The 16,940-nt window shown below is 35.6% G+C and overlaps 1 protein-coding gene across 5 annotated transcripts in view; it reads left to right on the top strand.

Moving 5' to 3' along the window:
- SUCO (SUN domain containing ossification factor) overlaps window positions 1-16,940 on the top strand; it is a 78,664-nt gene that overhangs the window by 12,318 nt on the left and 49,406 nt on the right. For all 5 annotated transcript variants that reach the window (XR_009214513.1, XR_009214514.1, XM_032160967.2 and 2 more), the window contains exons 2-6: window positions 6,192-6,306; window positions 8,232-8,342; window positions 10,834-10,988; window positions 12,275-12,412; window positions 12,638-12,788. Coding sequence is in view for 3 of the 5 variants with exons in the window: in XM_032160967.2 (XP_032016858.1) it covers window positions 6,192-6,306; window positions 8,232-8,342; window positions 10,834-10,988; window positions 12,275-12,412; window positions 12,638-12,788 (670 nt within the window). In the remaining 2 variants the exon portion in view is untranslated. The remainder of the gene's footprint in view (window positions 1-6,191; window positions 6,307-8,231; window positions 8,343-10,833; window positions 10,989-12,274; window positions 12,413-12,637; window positions 12,789-16,940) is intronic.

Raw genomic sequence — 16,940 nt, 5'->3', positions numbered from 1 at the left:
AATGGACCAGTTAGGAAAAGATAAGGGCTGAAGATAAAAGTTTCAGTAGCTGTCAACTAAAAACCATGAGAGTAGGTAAGTCTGCTATGTAGAATATAAAGGGAAGAGTTCAGAACCAAACCCTTGGAGCATCAGAATTTAAATAGTGAACAGAAGCAGCATATCAAAGGAGACTCAGAAACAAGAATCAGCGTGAGATGAAAAGCAGAAGTGTGTAATTTGACAAGTCAAAGAGGAGATGGTTTAAGTTAAAACAGCAGTCAGAGGTACCACATGCAGCAGGGAAATAAAAAAAAGCTAACTTCTGCCACACCATACTAGTCTCAGTGGTACAATGAGGGCAGAAACTAGATTTCAGCAGGCTGAGGACTAAATAGAAGGTGAAAAAATTGAGATTACAAGTATGAACTACTGTGAAATTTGATAAGTGAAAGTAGATAGAAAAGGTAGTGGCTGATAATAACTGACATTTCAGTGCATATTCTGTGCCAGGCTAAGCATAGCATATACATTTATTTCAGTTCCTCCTAATAAGTCCATTTTACAATGTTGATACTGAGTTGAGGCATACAGGCTGGCTTTCTTTCTTTCTTTTCTTTCTTTCTTTCTTTTCTTTCTGGCGGGGTCTCGCTTTGTCCCCCAGGCTGGAGTACAGCAGCATGATCACCACTCACTGCAGCCTTGACCTCCTTGGGCACTGGTGATTCTCCTTCCACCTCAACCTCCTGAGTAGCTGGGACCAGAGGTGTGCGCCACCATGCCTGGCTAATTTTTGTATGTTTTATAGAGATGGGGTTTTGCCTTGTTGCCCCAGGCTGGTCTCCGACTCCTGGTCTCCTCTTAAATTTGTCCATACTCTTGGATTAAAGTATTAATCTAATTTTTACAAATAAGGAAACTGAAGCTATTAAGTTGCCCATCACTCACCTTGCAAACTTAGATCTCTCTCCAAATTGTTGGATTTTTCCATATTGCTACGTTTCATGTTTAATATTTTCTAGCCAACAGATAAATGAAAAGAAAGATAAGAAGATAACACTGTTAATTCACTCAAGAATTGGTGATACTGGTCAAGGCTAGATACAGCATAATACAAAAATAAAACAACTATCACAAAAGAGAAGTTCTGATTAACTACTTCATGATTTTCATAGTGGCAACAAGTGATAAATGTGAAGGCCATATAGTAGTGGCTAAGAGGCACAGGCTTCAGAGTCAAAAAAATCCAAGTTTTAACCCCTGGTCCCTCACTTATTAGTTACAGGATCTTGAACAAGTAATAAAACCTGTATAGGCCAGGCACAGTGGCTCACACCTGTAATCCCAGCACTTTGGGAGGCCAAGTCGGATGGAGTTCGAGACTAGCCTGGGCAACATGGCAAAACCCCATCTCTTCCAAAAATACAAAAATTAGCCAGACATTTTGGTGCTTGCCTGTAGTCCCAGCTATTCTGGAGGTTGAGGTGGAAGGATCACTTGAGCCCGGGAAGGGGGAGGCCGCAGTGAGCTGAGATTGCACCACTGCACCCCAGCCTGGGTGACAGAGTGAGACCCTGTCTCAAAGTAAATAAATAGATTTATGTACAGCGAAATGCACAGATCTTAACTGTATAGTTGGATCAGTTTTGACATGTGCATACACCTTTGTAACTCACACCCCCTCAAGATATAGAATATTCTCATCACCCCAGAAAGTTCTATCATGTCCCTTTCTGGTGAATCCCCCAGAGGAAAATAGTGGTCTGATTTCTGTCACCATGGATTAGTTTTGCCAATTCTGGAACATCATCTAAATGGAGTTATACAGTATTTGCTCATGTGTTTGACTTCTTTTACTCAATGTAATGTCTGAGATTTACCCATTTTGTTTCCTTTGTCGTTAATTAGTTCCTTTTTATTGCTGAGTAGTAGTATACTGTATGAATGTACTACAGTTTGTTTATTCTTCTGTTAGTGGTTATGTGGGCTGCTTCCAGGTTTTCGCTATTAGGAGTAAAAACTACTATGGACATTCTTGTACAAGTCTTTTTGTAGACATAGTTTTCATTGCTGTTGAGAAGTACCTAAAAGTAGAATTGCAACTGCTGAAACAGATGGATATTATATGGTTTTCGATACAATATCCTGAGAAAGTCACAACATCACTATAATATCCTGAGAAAGACACAATGAAGGATTCTGACTGAGAATACCTAATCTGAATCTGGTCATCATAATACATCAGACAAATCTCACATAAGAACCATACTATTTAAAAAGAAAAGGGACTGTAACCTTCAAAAATGTTAGTGCTGCATAAAATAAAGCTTCAGAACTGTTCCAAGTTAAATGATACTGAATAGACATGACAAATGCAGGACATGATCATAGATTAAATTCCGTACTGGAGAAAGGAATTCTAAAAAAGACATTATTGGATTAATTGACAAAATTGCAATGTGGACAGTAAATTTTTGTGTCAATGTAACATTTACTGAAGTTGATAGCTGTATTGTAGTTATGCAAGAGAATATCCCTGTTCTGTGGAAATAGATATCACAGTATTTTAGAGGTAAGTTACTGGGAAAGAGGGAACAGAGGGAGAGAGGGAGGATGAGTGAGCATGGGCAAATGACAAATAATGGAACAAATTAAGTAAAATATTAACAATGGATTGACAGCTAAGGCATTTGTAGATTTTTTTTTTGTACTATGCTGCCTACTCTTCTGAAATTTGAAATTATTTCCAAAAAAAATTTAAAAATGGTTTGAATTTTCTCCTGTGTGTGAGAAGTTGATAGATCCATTCAAGTTTATTTATCAGTCTGTTATCAGTTTTTTCCATTCCTTATGCCAGTTTTGCTATTTTTCTAGAAATTTATCCATTTCTCCTGTTTTCAAATATATTGTTATATATAGTTTATAATATTTTATAATTTAAAAAATGTTTCCTCTGTGGTTATTTTTTCTTTTTATTCCATATTGTGTTAATTTCCATTACTGTCTTCCCTTTATTGGTTTTGCCAGAAGTTTGTCTAATACTTTCTTCAAAGAACCAACGTTTGATTTTCTTAATTTTCTTTGCTGTTTTTTGTTCTCTATTTTAGCAATGCCTGTCCGTATATCCTTCCTTGTTTCTTTGCATTTGTACTCTCTTTTATCTTTTTGAGTTGAATGATTAGTTCTTTGGTTTTCAGCATTTGTCTTAATGTATTCAGAAGCATTGTTTTCCTGCTATTGTCTTATCTACATCCCACCAATTTTGATTGGTAGTCTTCTGCTGATTATTTCATAATGTTTCCTCTTTAACCTAAGGATTATTTTGCTACATATTTCTTGCTTCCAGGCTTGGGATATTGTTAGCTGTCTTTCTGTTATTTCAAATTTTGTTGCAGCATGGTTGGAGAATATAATCTTTTAGAGCTTGAGTTTTTGGAATTTGGGGCTTCTTTTGAGGCTTTAGTTTACTATCGGTATTTGGGAAATATTCCACGTGTCCTTGAGAAGAATGTTTTAATTTATATGTGGTATAAAATTCTGTATCTTTGATTGAGCTTCTTACATGGAATGTAAATATCATTTTGTCCACTTAATCTGTTATTTTGTGAGGTAATTTAAAATAGGCCACCGTAATTTTTGATTATTCTCTTTCCACCTGTAGCTTTGCCAGTGGTTGTAGTATATTTTCTACATTGTTAGGTGTATATATATTTGTAATTCTTTCTTCTTTTTACTCATAGATAATAAATCGCTGTCTTAATAACATAATGTTTTCCATCTTGTTTGGTTTCTGTGTTAATTAAAATGGCTACTTTGTTGTTTTTATATTTTCTTAAAACTGTATATACTTACTCAAATTTTTAAATGAGTTGAAAATTACCCCTAATGTTTCCTAACATAATAATTGGTACTTACTGGGTAATCTTACGTGCTTGTAAAGTTTCTTCATTAAAACTCAGAGGGAAACAATTCATTTGAAAGTGACAGACTCCAGTTTAGTTTTATTAGCCAAGCCTAATAATTGCAGACTCCTTCTTTGCAATTATTAGGCTTGGCTCATTTGCATATTAGCATATTCTTTATTGCACATTAATGTGTCTTTCTGGAATTCATTATTGTATTGTTTTGCAAGATTTGATAGTATGATAAAAACAATTGTTAAAGATAGCTGGTTCAGTAATTCTGCGTTAGGCAGATATAAAAGCTGTCATTGCAAGCCATTGGATATCATTTTAAAAAGGTGTTTTTTTTTCCAATCACTTTCACATTAAAGAATGCTTTCTTCTGTAATGAAATCTCCCTTGGCACAATAAAGAATGTTTTCTGCTTTCTTAATGAAATCTTCCTTGGCTCTTCAGTTGCTATATCCTTTAGAAAATTTTTCCTGAGTCCCTCTCCTGTTCTTTTTAGTAAGAATGAATTGATTTCTCTTTTACCCTAACACTTAACCGTTATTTTTTGAAACACATAGTTGTAACATACACCCTTAAAATGGCAGGATGCCTAGAAATATTAAAGATCGTAGGTTGCCACAACAAGAAAAACTTGTCACCATACATTCAAGTTGAAAACCTTCCTTCAGGGGAAAAAAAAAAAATAGAAATACAGTTTCTAAAATGAAAGCAGTAGGTTTAAGAAAAGATTAAATCCCCAAAGTCTGTCTTTTAAACCTAGGCATTCCATTTCTTCTGGTGTTATTTGGGTGCTTCTGATAAACTAACCTAGACTGATTGCCCTCTATTCCCTGTTTACAGCTATATTCCTGGGATTTGTCTTTCTAGTCACCCTGGGGGTTTCCTTTGCCTCTGTTATCTCAGTATCATATTGCAGTAATTACTATAGTTTCATATAGATCTAGCCCCTCATATAAGAATATTCTTCACTATTTCTGGCTTTTTATATAAAAAGTCTCCCTTTTTACCACCTCAGTATGTGGTTTTCAAACTACCCCGATATATTATTTTGAATTGTGAAATTGACACTTTTTCCAAGTAAAAGGATTGTCAAATATTGGCAATTTCAAACAGTTCTACTTACTAGAAGATTTCTTGCGAAGTTTCTATCTGGACACGTTATTGTTTCTATCGTAAATGAGTACTTGTTATGGTTTGAGAGAGTGTTGATTTGCTTCTTAATTTTATACTTGGGAATACAATTTTTATATCTGGGACTTCTTTTAATAGGTGATTCTTTTGAATTTTCCAATTATGTAAACTCATCTGCAGTTAATGCAGATACACTCATTATTTGGAACTACACAGATAATTTTACTGTCTTTTCCATTTTTATGCCTCTTTTATCTTCATGTTTTGTAATGCTAATGAAAATGGACATTCTTGTCTTATTTCAGATCTATATAGGTGTCTTTTTAGGTTTCCTCAGTAAGTATAATACTGACTTTTAGTTTTATGTATTACATACGTATTTTCCATGTTAAATATATAATTATTCCTGTTTCATTATTGATTCTTAAAACATTGATGGATGTATAAGTTTATCAGATTTTTTCAGTGGCTATGGATATAATCATAAGATATTTTTCCTTGATATTTTTGCATAGCAAATCAAGTTGATTTTATCATATTGGACTAGTTTTGAATGTCAGAGTTGAACTCTACTTGATAATAATTGTGGTATATTTCTCCTTTGGTGTGTTCCTAGAGACTTTGTTTTTTATTGTTTTCTTGATAAGTTTTGCATGTTATTTCATAAGTATTATTAACCTCTAGTATTCATTTATGTGTGTGCTATTTCTGTTAGTTTTTGATATCACTGTTAGGTTCTCTATGCAACAATAATTTGGAAGCTTCTATGCCTTTAAACAGTTGAGGTGACTTCAGGATTATCTGTTCTTAAATATTTGTTAGAATTTATAAGAACTGGTGGTACTTTCTGAGGAGGTTAGCTATTTGACAGCTTTCTGTGTTCCTTGTGTGATAATTACCAGATACTGCTTCTGGTGAAGACTTTCCTGTTGTACCTTCATGGAATTCATAATGTCTTACTTGGAATGCTGATAATAATGTTTATGTTTTTCTTATGCGTATTGATTTTCATCATTAAATTGTTAGAAGGTATTAGGATAGGAACCATCTGTCTGTTTATCGCCTCAAATTCTAGCCCATATGGAAATACGTTGAATTAACAACTTTTCTTCTTTCTTTCTCTTTCTCTTTTTCTGTTTGTTGTTGGTGGTGGTGGGTGTTTTACAGGCTTCCCAGCTGGCGTGTATGTTGTAAAGAGAGTTCTTCAGCTTCAGCGTCATCATATTACTCTCAAGATGACAACTGCGCACTAGAAAATGAAGATGTACAATTCCAGAAAAAGGTGCCTTAAATAAAGTTAACATTATAATTTGTGTGTCAGGTTTCTGAGAGTGTCTGAAAACATTCAGAATAAAAGTAATTTCAAAAATGCTATGCCATAATTTTTGGTGGAGATTCGTATTTTTCTTTGCTATTACTCAGGTAATTCTTAAATTATGATGGCTTAGAGATATTTATATGTTTATTCTTGTTGCTTGTATTTGGAATTTTGTAACATCCTTAGTCCTATAGTATAGGGTAGTGCATGTTCAGAGAGCTGAAAATGAGTGATTTGTTTTTAATGATCTGTAATAGAGTTTTTAAAGAAACCCCAATTTTGCAAATAAAAACTGTTAGAAATGAGTATTCCAGGGAGAATCTACACTCAGTGGCTTTGTAGTTTGTTTTATGTAATTCGGTGCAGTAAATATAAAGACTTCAAAAAACCTCATGGTCTTAAAACATGTATTATTTTACCATTCTAAATGATAAATGGAGAGTATTGACTTGATTTGGCTTTTGCCTTTAACTTCAGTGTATTTATTTAAAATTGCTGAAGTAATTTATATTGATATAAAATATTTATTATGTCTCATTCCTTTCCGCAAAGGAACAACAGTTTACTATTTCTCGTGAAAATGTTCGGACCTTGTTCTGTGGGTATAGATAACACCTTTATATATGTCCACAAATTAATATTTTTATTTCCATGAAAATATCGTATAAATATATTACAAATTGACATCCCCTTTCCCCTCCAGTGATAGCTCATATATCATCTTTTCATGTTGATATATTCTGAATGGCTGCATTTTAATCTTGTTATATAGACATTATTTATCAGTTGTTCTTTATTGACAAACTTTTGCATTTTGTTCCCTGCCATATGTGCACACGTGTGGGTGTGTGTATCAACACATACTTACAATTACATACTTGAGGGGTTTTTTGGCATATTTAGAGTGGTATATTTAAATTTAAGTTATGTTGGATATATTTCTGGGATGGAGCGTTTAAAATTTTGAAGACTTGCCGCATATCTCAAAAAAAACTACAATTTTATATTTTCACCCACACAGTATATAAGATTTTTATTTAATCCCCTTTTTGATGAAGCATTTTGCAAACAAATGTCATAAAAGTGAATTTAAGCAAAGCATTAAGGGGGAAAGCATGTTCTTTCAGTAAACATTTAGATACCTAGTATGAGCTAGATAGGCTCAGGTAAACAAAGATTGAATATAAACTTTTATGAAAGTTACACTCTAGAAGGCATAAAGGTATTAGAAATTCTAACTTGAATGTGTATCAAAAAAGAGATGAAAGAGCTTTATATACCTGCATTTGTCATATTTATTGGAGTTTTACTAGGTGCTTAAAACGGTGCTGGACAGCAAGACTAAAATGCTTTTTTTTTTTTTTTTTGAGACGGAGTCTTGCTCTGTCGCCCAGGCTGGAGTGCAGTGGCACAATCTCGGCTCACTGCAAGCTCCGCCTCCCGGGTTCACGCCATTCTCCTGCCTCAGCCTCTCCGAGTAGCTGGGACTACAGGCGCCCGCCACCACGCCCGGCTACTTTTTTTTGTATTTTTAGTAGAGACGGGGTTTCACCGTGGTCTCGATCTCCTGACCTCGTGATCCGCCCGCCTCGGCCTCCCAAAGTGCTGGGATTACAAGCGTGAGCCACTGCGCCCGGCCTTAAAATGCTTATTAAGAAATCAAATGAAGTTCTTGAACTGGTGTATTGCACATTTTAAGTGTTGTAGCAATGAGGGGATTCAAGGAAATAGACAATAATCCTGTAAACAAATGAAATTAATTAGAGTCAAATACACAAGTCAGTTTTTTGGTTTTAAAGTATGGAAAAAAAATGGTCTTCATATTGCTTTATAACTGTTGTGTAAAACAGTTTTATCAGGTGATTGTTGTTGTTGTTGTTGTTATATAGGATGAAAGAGACGGACCTATCAATGCTGAATCATTGGGAAAATCAGGTTCAAATTTACCTATTTCTCCAAAAGAACAAAAATTAAAAGACGATTCTATTGTGGATGTGCAAGTAAGCTATGTTGCTTTGATTTTTAATAATATGTCATTTCAAACTACTTCACAAGATTGAAAACCTCTGGTCACTGTATTGTGTGTGTATTGTTAGTTTTTTCACTTTGAGGTACTCTGTAATTGGACTTAAGATTACTTACCTGCTAATAGTACTACTTTTGAGAACATGTAAAATTACAGATAATAATAATAATAAATGTGACTAATCTCTTGGTAGTAAAAGTTGGAGTATAAATCCTCATTTCTTCCTTGGTTCTATTTTGGTTCATTATGATGTATTTTGTCTCTTCAGATTTTCAGTTGTTAGGAAATTTTTTTCTAACCCGAATCACTTGGAACAAAAGGAAGTATTTTTATGTAGAACACAGAGTATTTTGATAACCAAGATTTCCACTTATTGTGGGTATGAATAGATAATAGGTCAAAATATGTTTTTTCCCTTTTTCTCTCATATTACATTCTGAATATTATTTTGTGCACCAGACTTTATGAAAAATACTAAAAACTAGAATATATACACCATAAAGTGATCAGAATGCTGAGGTATCTGGAAACCGTGTAATATCAGTAATGGCTGAAGGAACTGGGGATATTTGATCTGTAGGCAGGAAGACTAAGGAAAAACTAAAATCTCGAATATTAAAAAAAGAACATACATTTCAACTCAAGAGTGAGGGAGAATTCTTTCTTTTTAAACAAATACAGCCTTGGCTATTTTTTTTTTCATTTTTTATTTTTTAACCTTGTACTTTTTGCAAGAGCCAGAGCTATTTTATAACTTACTGAGTTATCTAAAGCAATAGAATTAGTTTCATCTTATTGGATTCTGGAAGACATTTGTCAAGGGTTTATGCATAGGAGTAAGAGAAAAGTGATACTTGTAGCCCTTACAATTGTATGACTATCCTGAACACTCCTACCGTTATTCATAAAACTTTTATTATGATGTAGTTGCACTCAAATACTTCCGAGTGCTTACCATGTCTTGTATACCTATATTGTTCATTACAGTAGCCACTAGCCACATGTGGCCGTTAAGCACTTGAAATGTGGCTAGTCCAAATTGAAATTTACTGTAAGTGTAAAATACACATTGGATTTTGAAGACTTAATTGAAAAATAGCATGTAGGCCAGGCACAGTGGATCACCTGAGGTCAGGAGTTCAAGACCAGCCTGGCCAACATGGTGAAACCCTGTCTCTACCAAAAATACAAAGATTAGCCAGGTGTGGTGGTGCACACCTGTAGTCTCAGCTACTCAGGAGGCTAAGGCAGGAGAATCGCTTGAACCCAGGAGGCGGAGGTTGCAGTGAGTCGAGATCATGCCACTGCACTCCAGCCTGGGCGACAGAGTGAGACTCTGTCTCAAAAAAAAAAAAAGCATGTAAAGTATCTCATTTTTAAATTTTGAATACACGTTCATATGGTAATATAGTATTTGATAATAAGGCAGTAGTCATTTTCTCAAGGCCTCCAGCATAAAAGTGCAGATGACTATTTATATTTTTTTGTGAATTTCTCAATGTAAATAATTCCCCAAATGATCATACTTTCTATTCTCCGGACTGCATGCCTTGATATTTTTTTCTGCTCTTGTACTGGCCCTCCTTTTCTTTAATGCCTAGCTCTTCCAATTCATAATAGTCCTTAGTTTCTTTTTCCTTGAGCTGAACATGAGTACCTCTCACTTGATATTCATTTATTGAGCATTTAAACACCTACTATCTGCTAGGTACTGTGCTAGACACTGGGAATATGAGGATCAAGAGAACATAGTTCTTACTGAGGACATTTATAGAATAGTTGAAGAAGAGAGGGAGACATGAATAATGGCAATTGAGTTTTTATAGATGCAGTGATAAAAGTGTACAGAGAACACTGGAGGCATAGAGGAAAGGGAGTAGTTAATTCTGTTTAGGGTTGGTCTTGGAGGAGGAGGTGCTGATAGAGGTTTTCAAATATGAACAGGTGTTAGGTAGATTTCACATTGTGTTTTGGAGGACTGAAAGGCCCAGGGCATTCAAGACTGAAGGAGCAGCAAGAATCATTTATTGCTTCACGGTGTTACTTGAACATACCTTGTATTGTTGCTTATTGATACACATTATTTCCTAAACTGCTCAGGGTCAAGAACTATGTATTGTACTGTTTTGTACATGTCCATAGGGTTTCTTTGTTGCTATTATAATTCATCAATTAGAGAAGAGGGAAATCTCTGTAGGTCCTGATGCAAAGTAGGAAATAGGTAGGGAGAAAGTTCTTTCCTAGTTTATGAAATGCCATGAAAAATGCTTAGGGCCTGTATTTTCATATGAAATATATTCCTTAGGGCGGTAATATTGGAAGAAAGGATTTTTATAAAAGTACTTTTTTTGGAACGTTTTTTATATTGTCATTTTTCAGAAATGCTTTCCATAAATGCCCATTCTGCTAAAGAGATGTTATATTAATCTCAACATTTAATTTAGCTGACTTGTTTTTTTAAACAGAATACAGAGTCAAAAAAGTTAAGTCCACCGGTGGTGGAGACACTCCCTACAGTTGATTTGCATGAAGAGTCTTCTAATGCAGTTGTGGACAGTGAAACTGTTGAAAATATTTCCAGCTCATCTACCTCAGAAATCACTCCAATCTCAAAGCTTGAGTAAGTCATTACAAAAAACAAACACAAAAAAGAATCTCCTTAGTTAGTGATAGAAAAATTTCCTTAAAAGATAAAGCAGCTTGATACTCAAGTTTGAAGTTTAGGCTATATAGCAGACCTAAATTACAGGGCTTGTGTTTTGTGTGCGTATGTGTGCATGCCTTTGTGTGTTTTGAATGTAATGATTTTATAACAAGTTTATTTAGCTAACTAACTCAATGAAGTTGATAGATCCCAGATGTGAAATCTCTATATAGTCTAAGGAAAGTAAGGTTCTACTTAGGAAACAGTGCTTATCTGAATTATCTTCCCTATAATTATCAACTCAAATGTCAGGTTATTCATTTCCATTAAGTATCACTGTCATTTCATTCATTTGTATGTCTTCGTGTGAATCGCTACCTTTTTCAAACTCGGTAATAAATATTCAGAGTGTTTAGGTTTAAGTGATCCTTAATTTAGAAAATTTGTTATGTGCTTCTCCTAGCTCCTTCCTGCAGCAGTCCAAAGAACAAAACAAAATGTCCTTCTCTTAATACTACATTAAGCATTTCCTTTATCAAATGAGTTAATATAAATAAAGTGCAAGAAGAATAACTGGTACATAGGATAAATGTGTCAGTTAATATCACCCTTGCTTCTCAAGAATGTAAGGGCCTGGGTTGAAGGAGTTGCACAAGATATTATGGTTACCATTTAGGAGCTTGTCTCAGTACGGGCCAGGGAACAGAAGACATGTTGAGAAATAATGATAGTATTTACACGTTTAAATTTAAATGATTCAGGAGGAATTTAAGGCTAGATACTATATATCTGAAGAGTGAGTTCTGTACTTTCATTATATTAAAAATGACGTTAATGAAATGGAGGTGAGGCAGGGAAAAATATGAAGGTTTATATTTTAAAAATGAAATTCTAAGAACACCTTAAAATTTTAGTGAAATGCCTTGAGATAATGACTTTTGAAGGATCCCATAAGTAACAACTTTAATGCTGGTAGAATTAATATAGTAATGTTGGAAATTAAACTTTAGAGAAGATACATTGAGAATAAGTAATTTTTAAAAATCTTATTTTTGAAAGACCAAATATTATCCTCGTATTTGGTAAGTAGTTATTTAGAAGCTGAGGACAATAACAGATCAAGTCAGCGATTGACTTTACATGATTTAAAATTTTCTTTCTTTGGTTTACATTATGTTTTGGAAATCACTAATAGTGTTTTTAATGTATATTACTTCAAGTTTATTTAATTACCAGATTATGTTTCTTGTTTCTTTTTTTAGTGAAATAGAAAAATCTGGTACTATTCCGATAGCCAAACCAAGTGAAACCGAGCAGTCTGAAACTGATTGTGATGTTGGTGAGGCCCTTGATGCTAGTGCTCCAATTGAACAACCTTCCTTTGTCAGTCCACCTGACAGGTGGGTAGGAGCAGTTGTTTGTCCTTCTTATGATTCTGTAATAACAGCAGTGTCCTGTTTGAATGGACTTTGGTGTGTGTTAAATTCCACTTTGATTGAGAGGAAGCTGATCTCTGTGTTTCTTCCTTGGTTTACTTTGTGCATGAGTTTAAAGGAATTTAGATTGTATAGAATTTGTTATCCAGTAAAATCTGTTTATTTAATATATCTTTTGGTTTTAAACAGCCTTGTTGGCCAGCATATAGAAAATGTATCATCTTCACATGGTAAAGGAAAGATAACAAAATCAGAATTTGAATCAAAAGTTTCAGCTACTGAACAGGGTGGTAGTGATCCAAAATCTGCATTGAATGCTTCAGATAATTTAAAAAATGAGGTAGGTATATAACTTGCACTATCTCTTACTTCTTTATGTAATGCATTTTTGTTATTAGCTAAGCTCATAATAATTTGCTAACTATATTTGTCATAAAATCAGGGAGATTAAGTAGACAATAACATGTGGAACTAACACGAACTGTGTTCCCTGAGAGCAAGTGATTCTGTTTCCAATATAGTGTTTATTACATAAAGTTGTTTCAAGTGTGAACTCTCTTTGGTTATATATTATTAAATGATTTTGTGCCACCCACAGCTGTTTGATACCAGATACGTAAAGTCCTTATTTAATCAGCTTCTTAGAAAGCTATCTAGAAGAAGGTATGACTAATTACATGTAATTATCTTCAGAATATAAGTTAATAATACAAGGTTAAATTTAGGCTCTTCAATCAGAACTATTTTAATGGAACATTTTACCTTTCATTATTTGTGTGCAAAATACAACCAGACCACCTTATATTTTAGAGTGTGATTCTTATAATTAAGACAGGGCTTATCACAGTGGAACAGTTTTACTTTCTTTTCTCCTTCTGAGTTCTACCTTGACTTCATGTATTGTAGAATTTCTTGAAGTAGTATCAACACAGCAATTTAAACTTCCCTCAGGTAAGCAGTAACTAAGTTACAGAGATGAAGTATATCCATAAATTTAACAAAAACAAAAATAAATAGGGTCCAAGAGTGGTTCAGTGTGCTGACTACCACATCCATATTTATTCCTCTTTAATTTGGGGATCTTTTGTTCTCTGCTTTCTTTTTCACGTATTTTCAGTGAATCTTCACTTAACGACTAAACTTCATTCTGGAGACTTTCACTATCACGGGACCAACTGTTCTGATGATGTTTCTTACAAATATAGGAGCTCAGCATTTCATAGTCTAACATCTTGAAGGAACTACTTTTCTCAGTGATACCAAATCACGCATATGTTAAAGTTGAGTTGTCAGATAATCATATCCATGAATAAAATTAGACAAACATTAAAACACATCTTTGAAGGTATTTATAATAATGTCAAATGTAAAATTCAAGCATGGCAGCTAACTTTGTCCTAGATTTGCTTGTTCTTCTTAGCAGACTGAAATTTCTTTATTATCTAAGAGACTTAAACTGTTTGTGAGTCTATGCTAATCGGCAAAAGAGTAGAATTTTAATTAACTGTATTAATTACTTTCTAAATGAATTAGTATCCCAGAAAAATCATGGCAGATAATGAGCACATTATGAGTAATAGCCAGTAGTTTTATGTAGTATCCACTTCAGAATAACTCTGCCCCGTTAAGTTTGTGTGAGTGGGAGAGAATTTGCTTTCTGATGCCTTGTGCTAGCCTCTTATTTCAAGGATCTGTGAGACACTGATTGCGGTACTTAAACAGAGAATGTTTACAAACTGATTTTATTGTATCGTTTATAGACAGTGCAATACAAAGTGATTTTTATTGTATTTGGTCTCTTATTTGTTGCTAGGAGGATATAGTGATTTCTTTGGCTGGGCTTCAAAGGGTAAATGTATGTTCTTTTTGTTGCAATTTTTGTATTTGAGCTTTACTTTGTTAGTATCTCAGCTAGGTAAATTTTTATAAGTGTATGTTTCTTGTTTATTTTCTCAATGTATCTGATGCAGGACAGGCAAGCTCCAAAATTAGTGCTTAGCGGGGGGTGGGGGGCGGGTGGGGGGGGGGGGGGTCTTGGCTTAGCCCAGGAAAGAATTCAAGGGCAAGCCAGTGGTATTAAACAGCGACTTTAATTGAAGCGGCAGTGTACAGCAGCAGCAGCAGAGGTACTGCTCTTTGTGGAGTAGGGCTACCCCATAAGCACTGTGCCCAGAGTAGCAGCTCAGAAGCAGTTCTGCAGTCATGCTTATATACAGTTTTAATTATATGCAAATTAAAGGGTAGTTTATGCAGCAATTTCTAGGAAAAAGTGGTAACTTCTGGGTTGTCAGGCAGTTGTTATGGGAAGGGGTGGTAACTTTTGGGTGTTGCCACGGAAAGAGGTGATAACTTCCAGGTGTTGCTGTGGCAGTGGTAAACAGACGTAGCACATTGGTGGGCTTGGCTTACAGAAATTTGCTTCCGTCTGGGACCTGTTTTAGCTCAATTTGATCTGATGTCCAAGACCTGCCTCCAGAATTGAATCCCACCTCCCTACCTCATTCTCCCCTCAGAGATTGGATACTCCTCCTTAATCTTAAGAAGGCTGCACAAGGACAGAGATCCATCTTCTGTAACTGCTTCCTGCTGAGTTTACAGTGTAGGCCCTGTCTAGCACCAGATAAGTGAAAATCTCTGGATAACTGATAACGGGCCCAGAGACAGGATGAGTTGGAAGCCTTGTGCTAACATTGTCTTTACCTGGAACTGTCGTAATCTAAGACAAAACTTTACTAAGAGGTTAAACAAGCAAGGACCAAAAATTAGTATCAAGACAGCCTTCAAAGGTCCTAGAAGAGGTAGGTAAAAGCCAGTTGAGACTTGCAAAGGCACTTTTGATAGTTGACCAGATATAGTTGCAGTACGTGCCCTGGTTATATCTGTAATCAGGTAGTTTACTCATAGATCTTTTGAATGTTAATCTCAACCTGTCTGAAGTTGTTCATATATGTGCAGCAGGATTTATCAATAACTACACATACTCTACCTTGTTCAGCTAGTAAATAGTCCAATGCTAGTCTGTTACTGAGAAATACATTTGCCAAAGAGTCTAGGGACTCTTGAATTCTCTTTAGTGCATGACCTGTGTTGGTGGCTAAGGATTCTAGGGTTTGAGTCAAGTTGTTTAGGGTTCACTTTAAGCAAAGCCATCCAAGGGTACTGCTGCCCTGATTCCTACCAGAATTAATCCTATTGCTCATTTACTTCTGGTGTTATTATGACCGTGACCCCTGAAGGGGCAAGAGTGGCTAACATATATTCACCTCAGTTCCAAGTTTTGATACATAAGAGAAAGCTACTCCTAAAAGAGCAGATGTTGACTTTTAACTATTCAGAATTAAAAAACAAAAAACAGATGACTACCTGGGGAGTCAGCAGTTTATGGGGTGTGACTTCTTCCCATTCATGGCCACAAAGAAAAATGAGCTGAATTGGGGCACAAATGGAGACTATGGGGTGTGATCTTTATTCTTTGTTGCCAACTTGAGTCTATAGAGATACTTTCCCCCATTCTAATGGGGGTGGTTGAACAATCTTTGTTTTCTGAAAGAGGGTGGCACAGCCACCTTCCCAGACTAGATAGTTGTTTTTCCCCTGTATATTCTAATCCAGGAGAAGCCACCATATATGGTCTCCTTGCTTTCAAGTGGAATCCCATTTACCTCAGTGCAGCATTGGTATCTTTGCAGCTAGAGTTGTATTCAGAGCATTGCAGGGAAACTTCTGCTTTAGTGTCATTAACATAAAAGGTGCAGAAGGTAGGATCATGAGTGCACTGGAGGTATACATACCCAACTTCCCAGGTCCAGGTAATGGTGGGGAGGTTCAGGTGGATTTTGTTCAGTGGGGGGAGTTCGTTCCACTTATCAAGTAAGGGTTTGGGTATTTCAGGATTGCTGTGGTTAGTTAGGAGGTCTGTGGGGAATGTTTGTGAGATTTTTTGGATAAGCCAGAAGATTGAAATCTTTATCCTGGGGATGTTGATGATGAATCTAGCAACCATGAAGGTGGTGCCCTGATGCTACAATTTTTGAAATATTTACTGTAGAATTATGTTTCTACCCACACTAGCTCAGGGTAATTGGGAGAGCAAACAAGATTAATAGTGACAACATGATGTCTGTGGTTGGGCCTTGGCATGGCCTCTACACCCAACAAGGACAAGAGAGTGTTTCCTAGGAGGTTGTCTAAAGTGATCGAAAAGAAGTATTACGCTATTTTGCTCCCCCACTGCTCAAAAGGGTTCAAGGACCAATGAGTACCCACTCACCTCTACTCTTGTCTGGCCCAGAACATCCCCTGGCTACAAGTCCCCTGACTCCAAGTCCCCTGGCCACAGGGTTCCCACCAAGGGACACAATTGACCTGGGGCAGGCAGCATACTATCTCAGCATCGGCACAGGAGAAAATAAAATCTTTGCCATAAACATCGCATCCAACACCTTCTGACAACAAGGAGGAATACAAAACAAAAATCAAAATCCATAACCCC

The sequence above is a fragment of the Hylobates moloch genome, unplaced genomic scaffold, assembly GCF_009828535.3.
Source record: "Hylobates moloch isolate HMO894 unplaced genomic scaffold, HMol_V3 SCAFFOLD_8, whole genome shotgun sequence".
NCBI classification, from domain to species: Eukaryota; Metazoa; Chordata; class Mammalia; order Primates; family Hylobatidae; genus Hylobates; species Hylobates moloch.
This window is presented reverse-complemented; position numbering and strand designations above follow the sequence as displayed.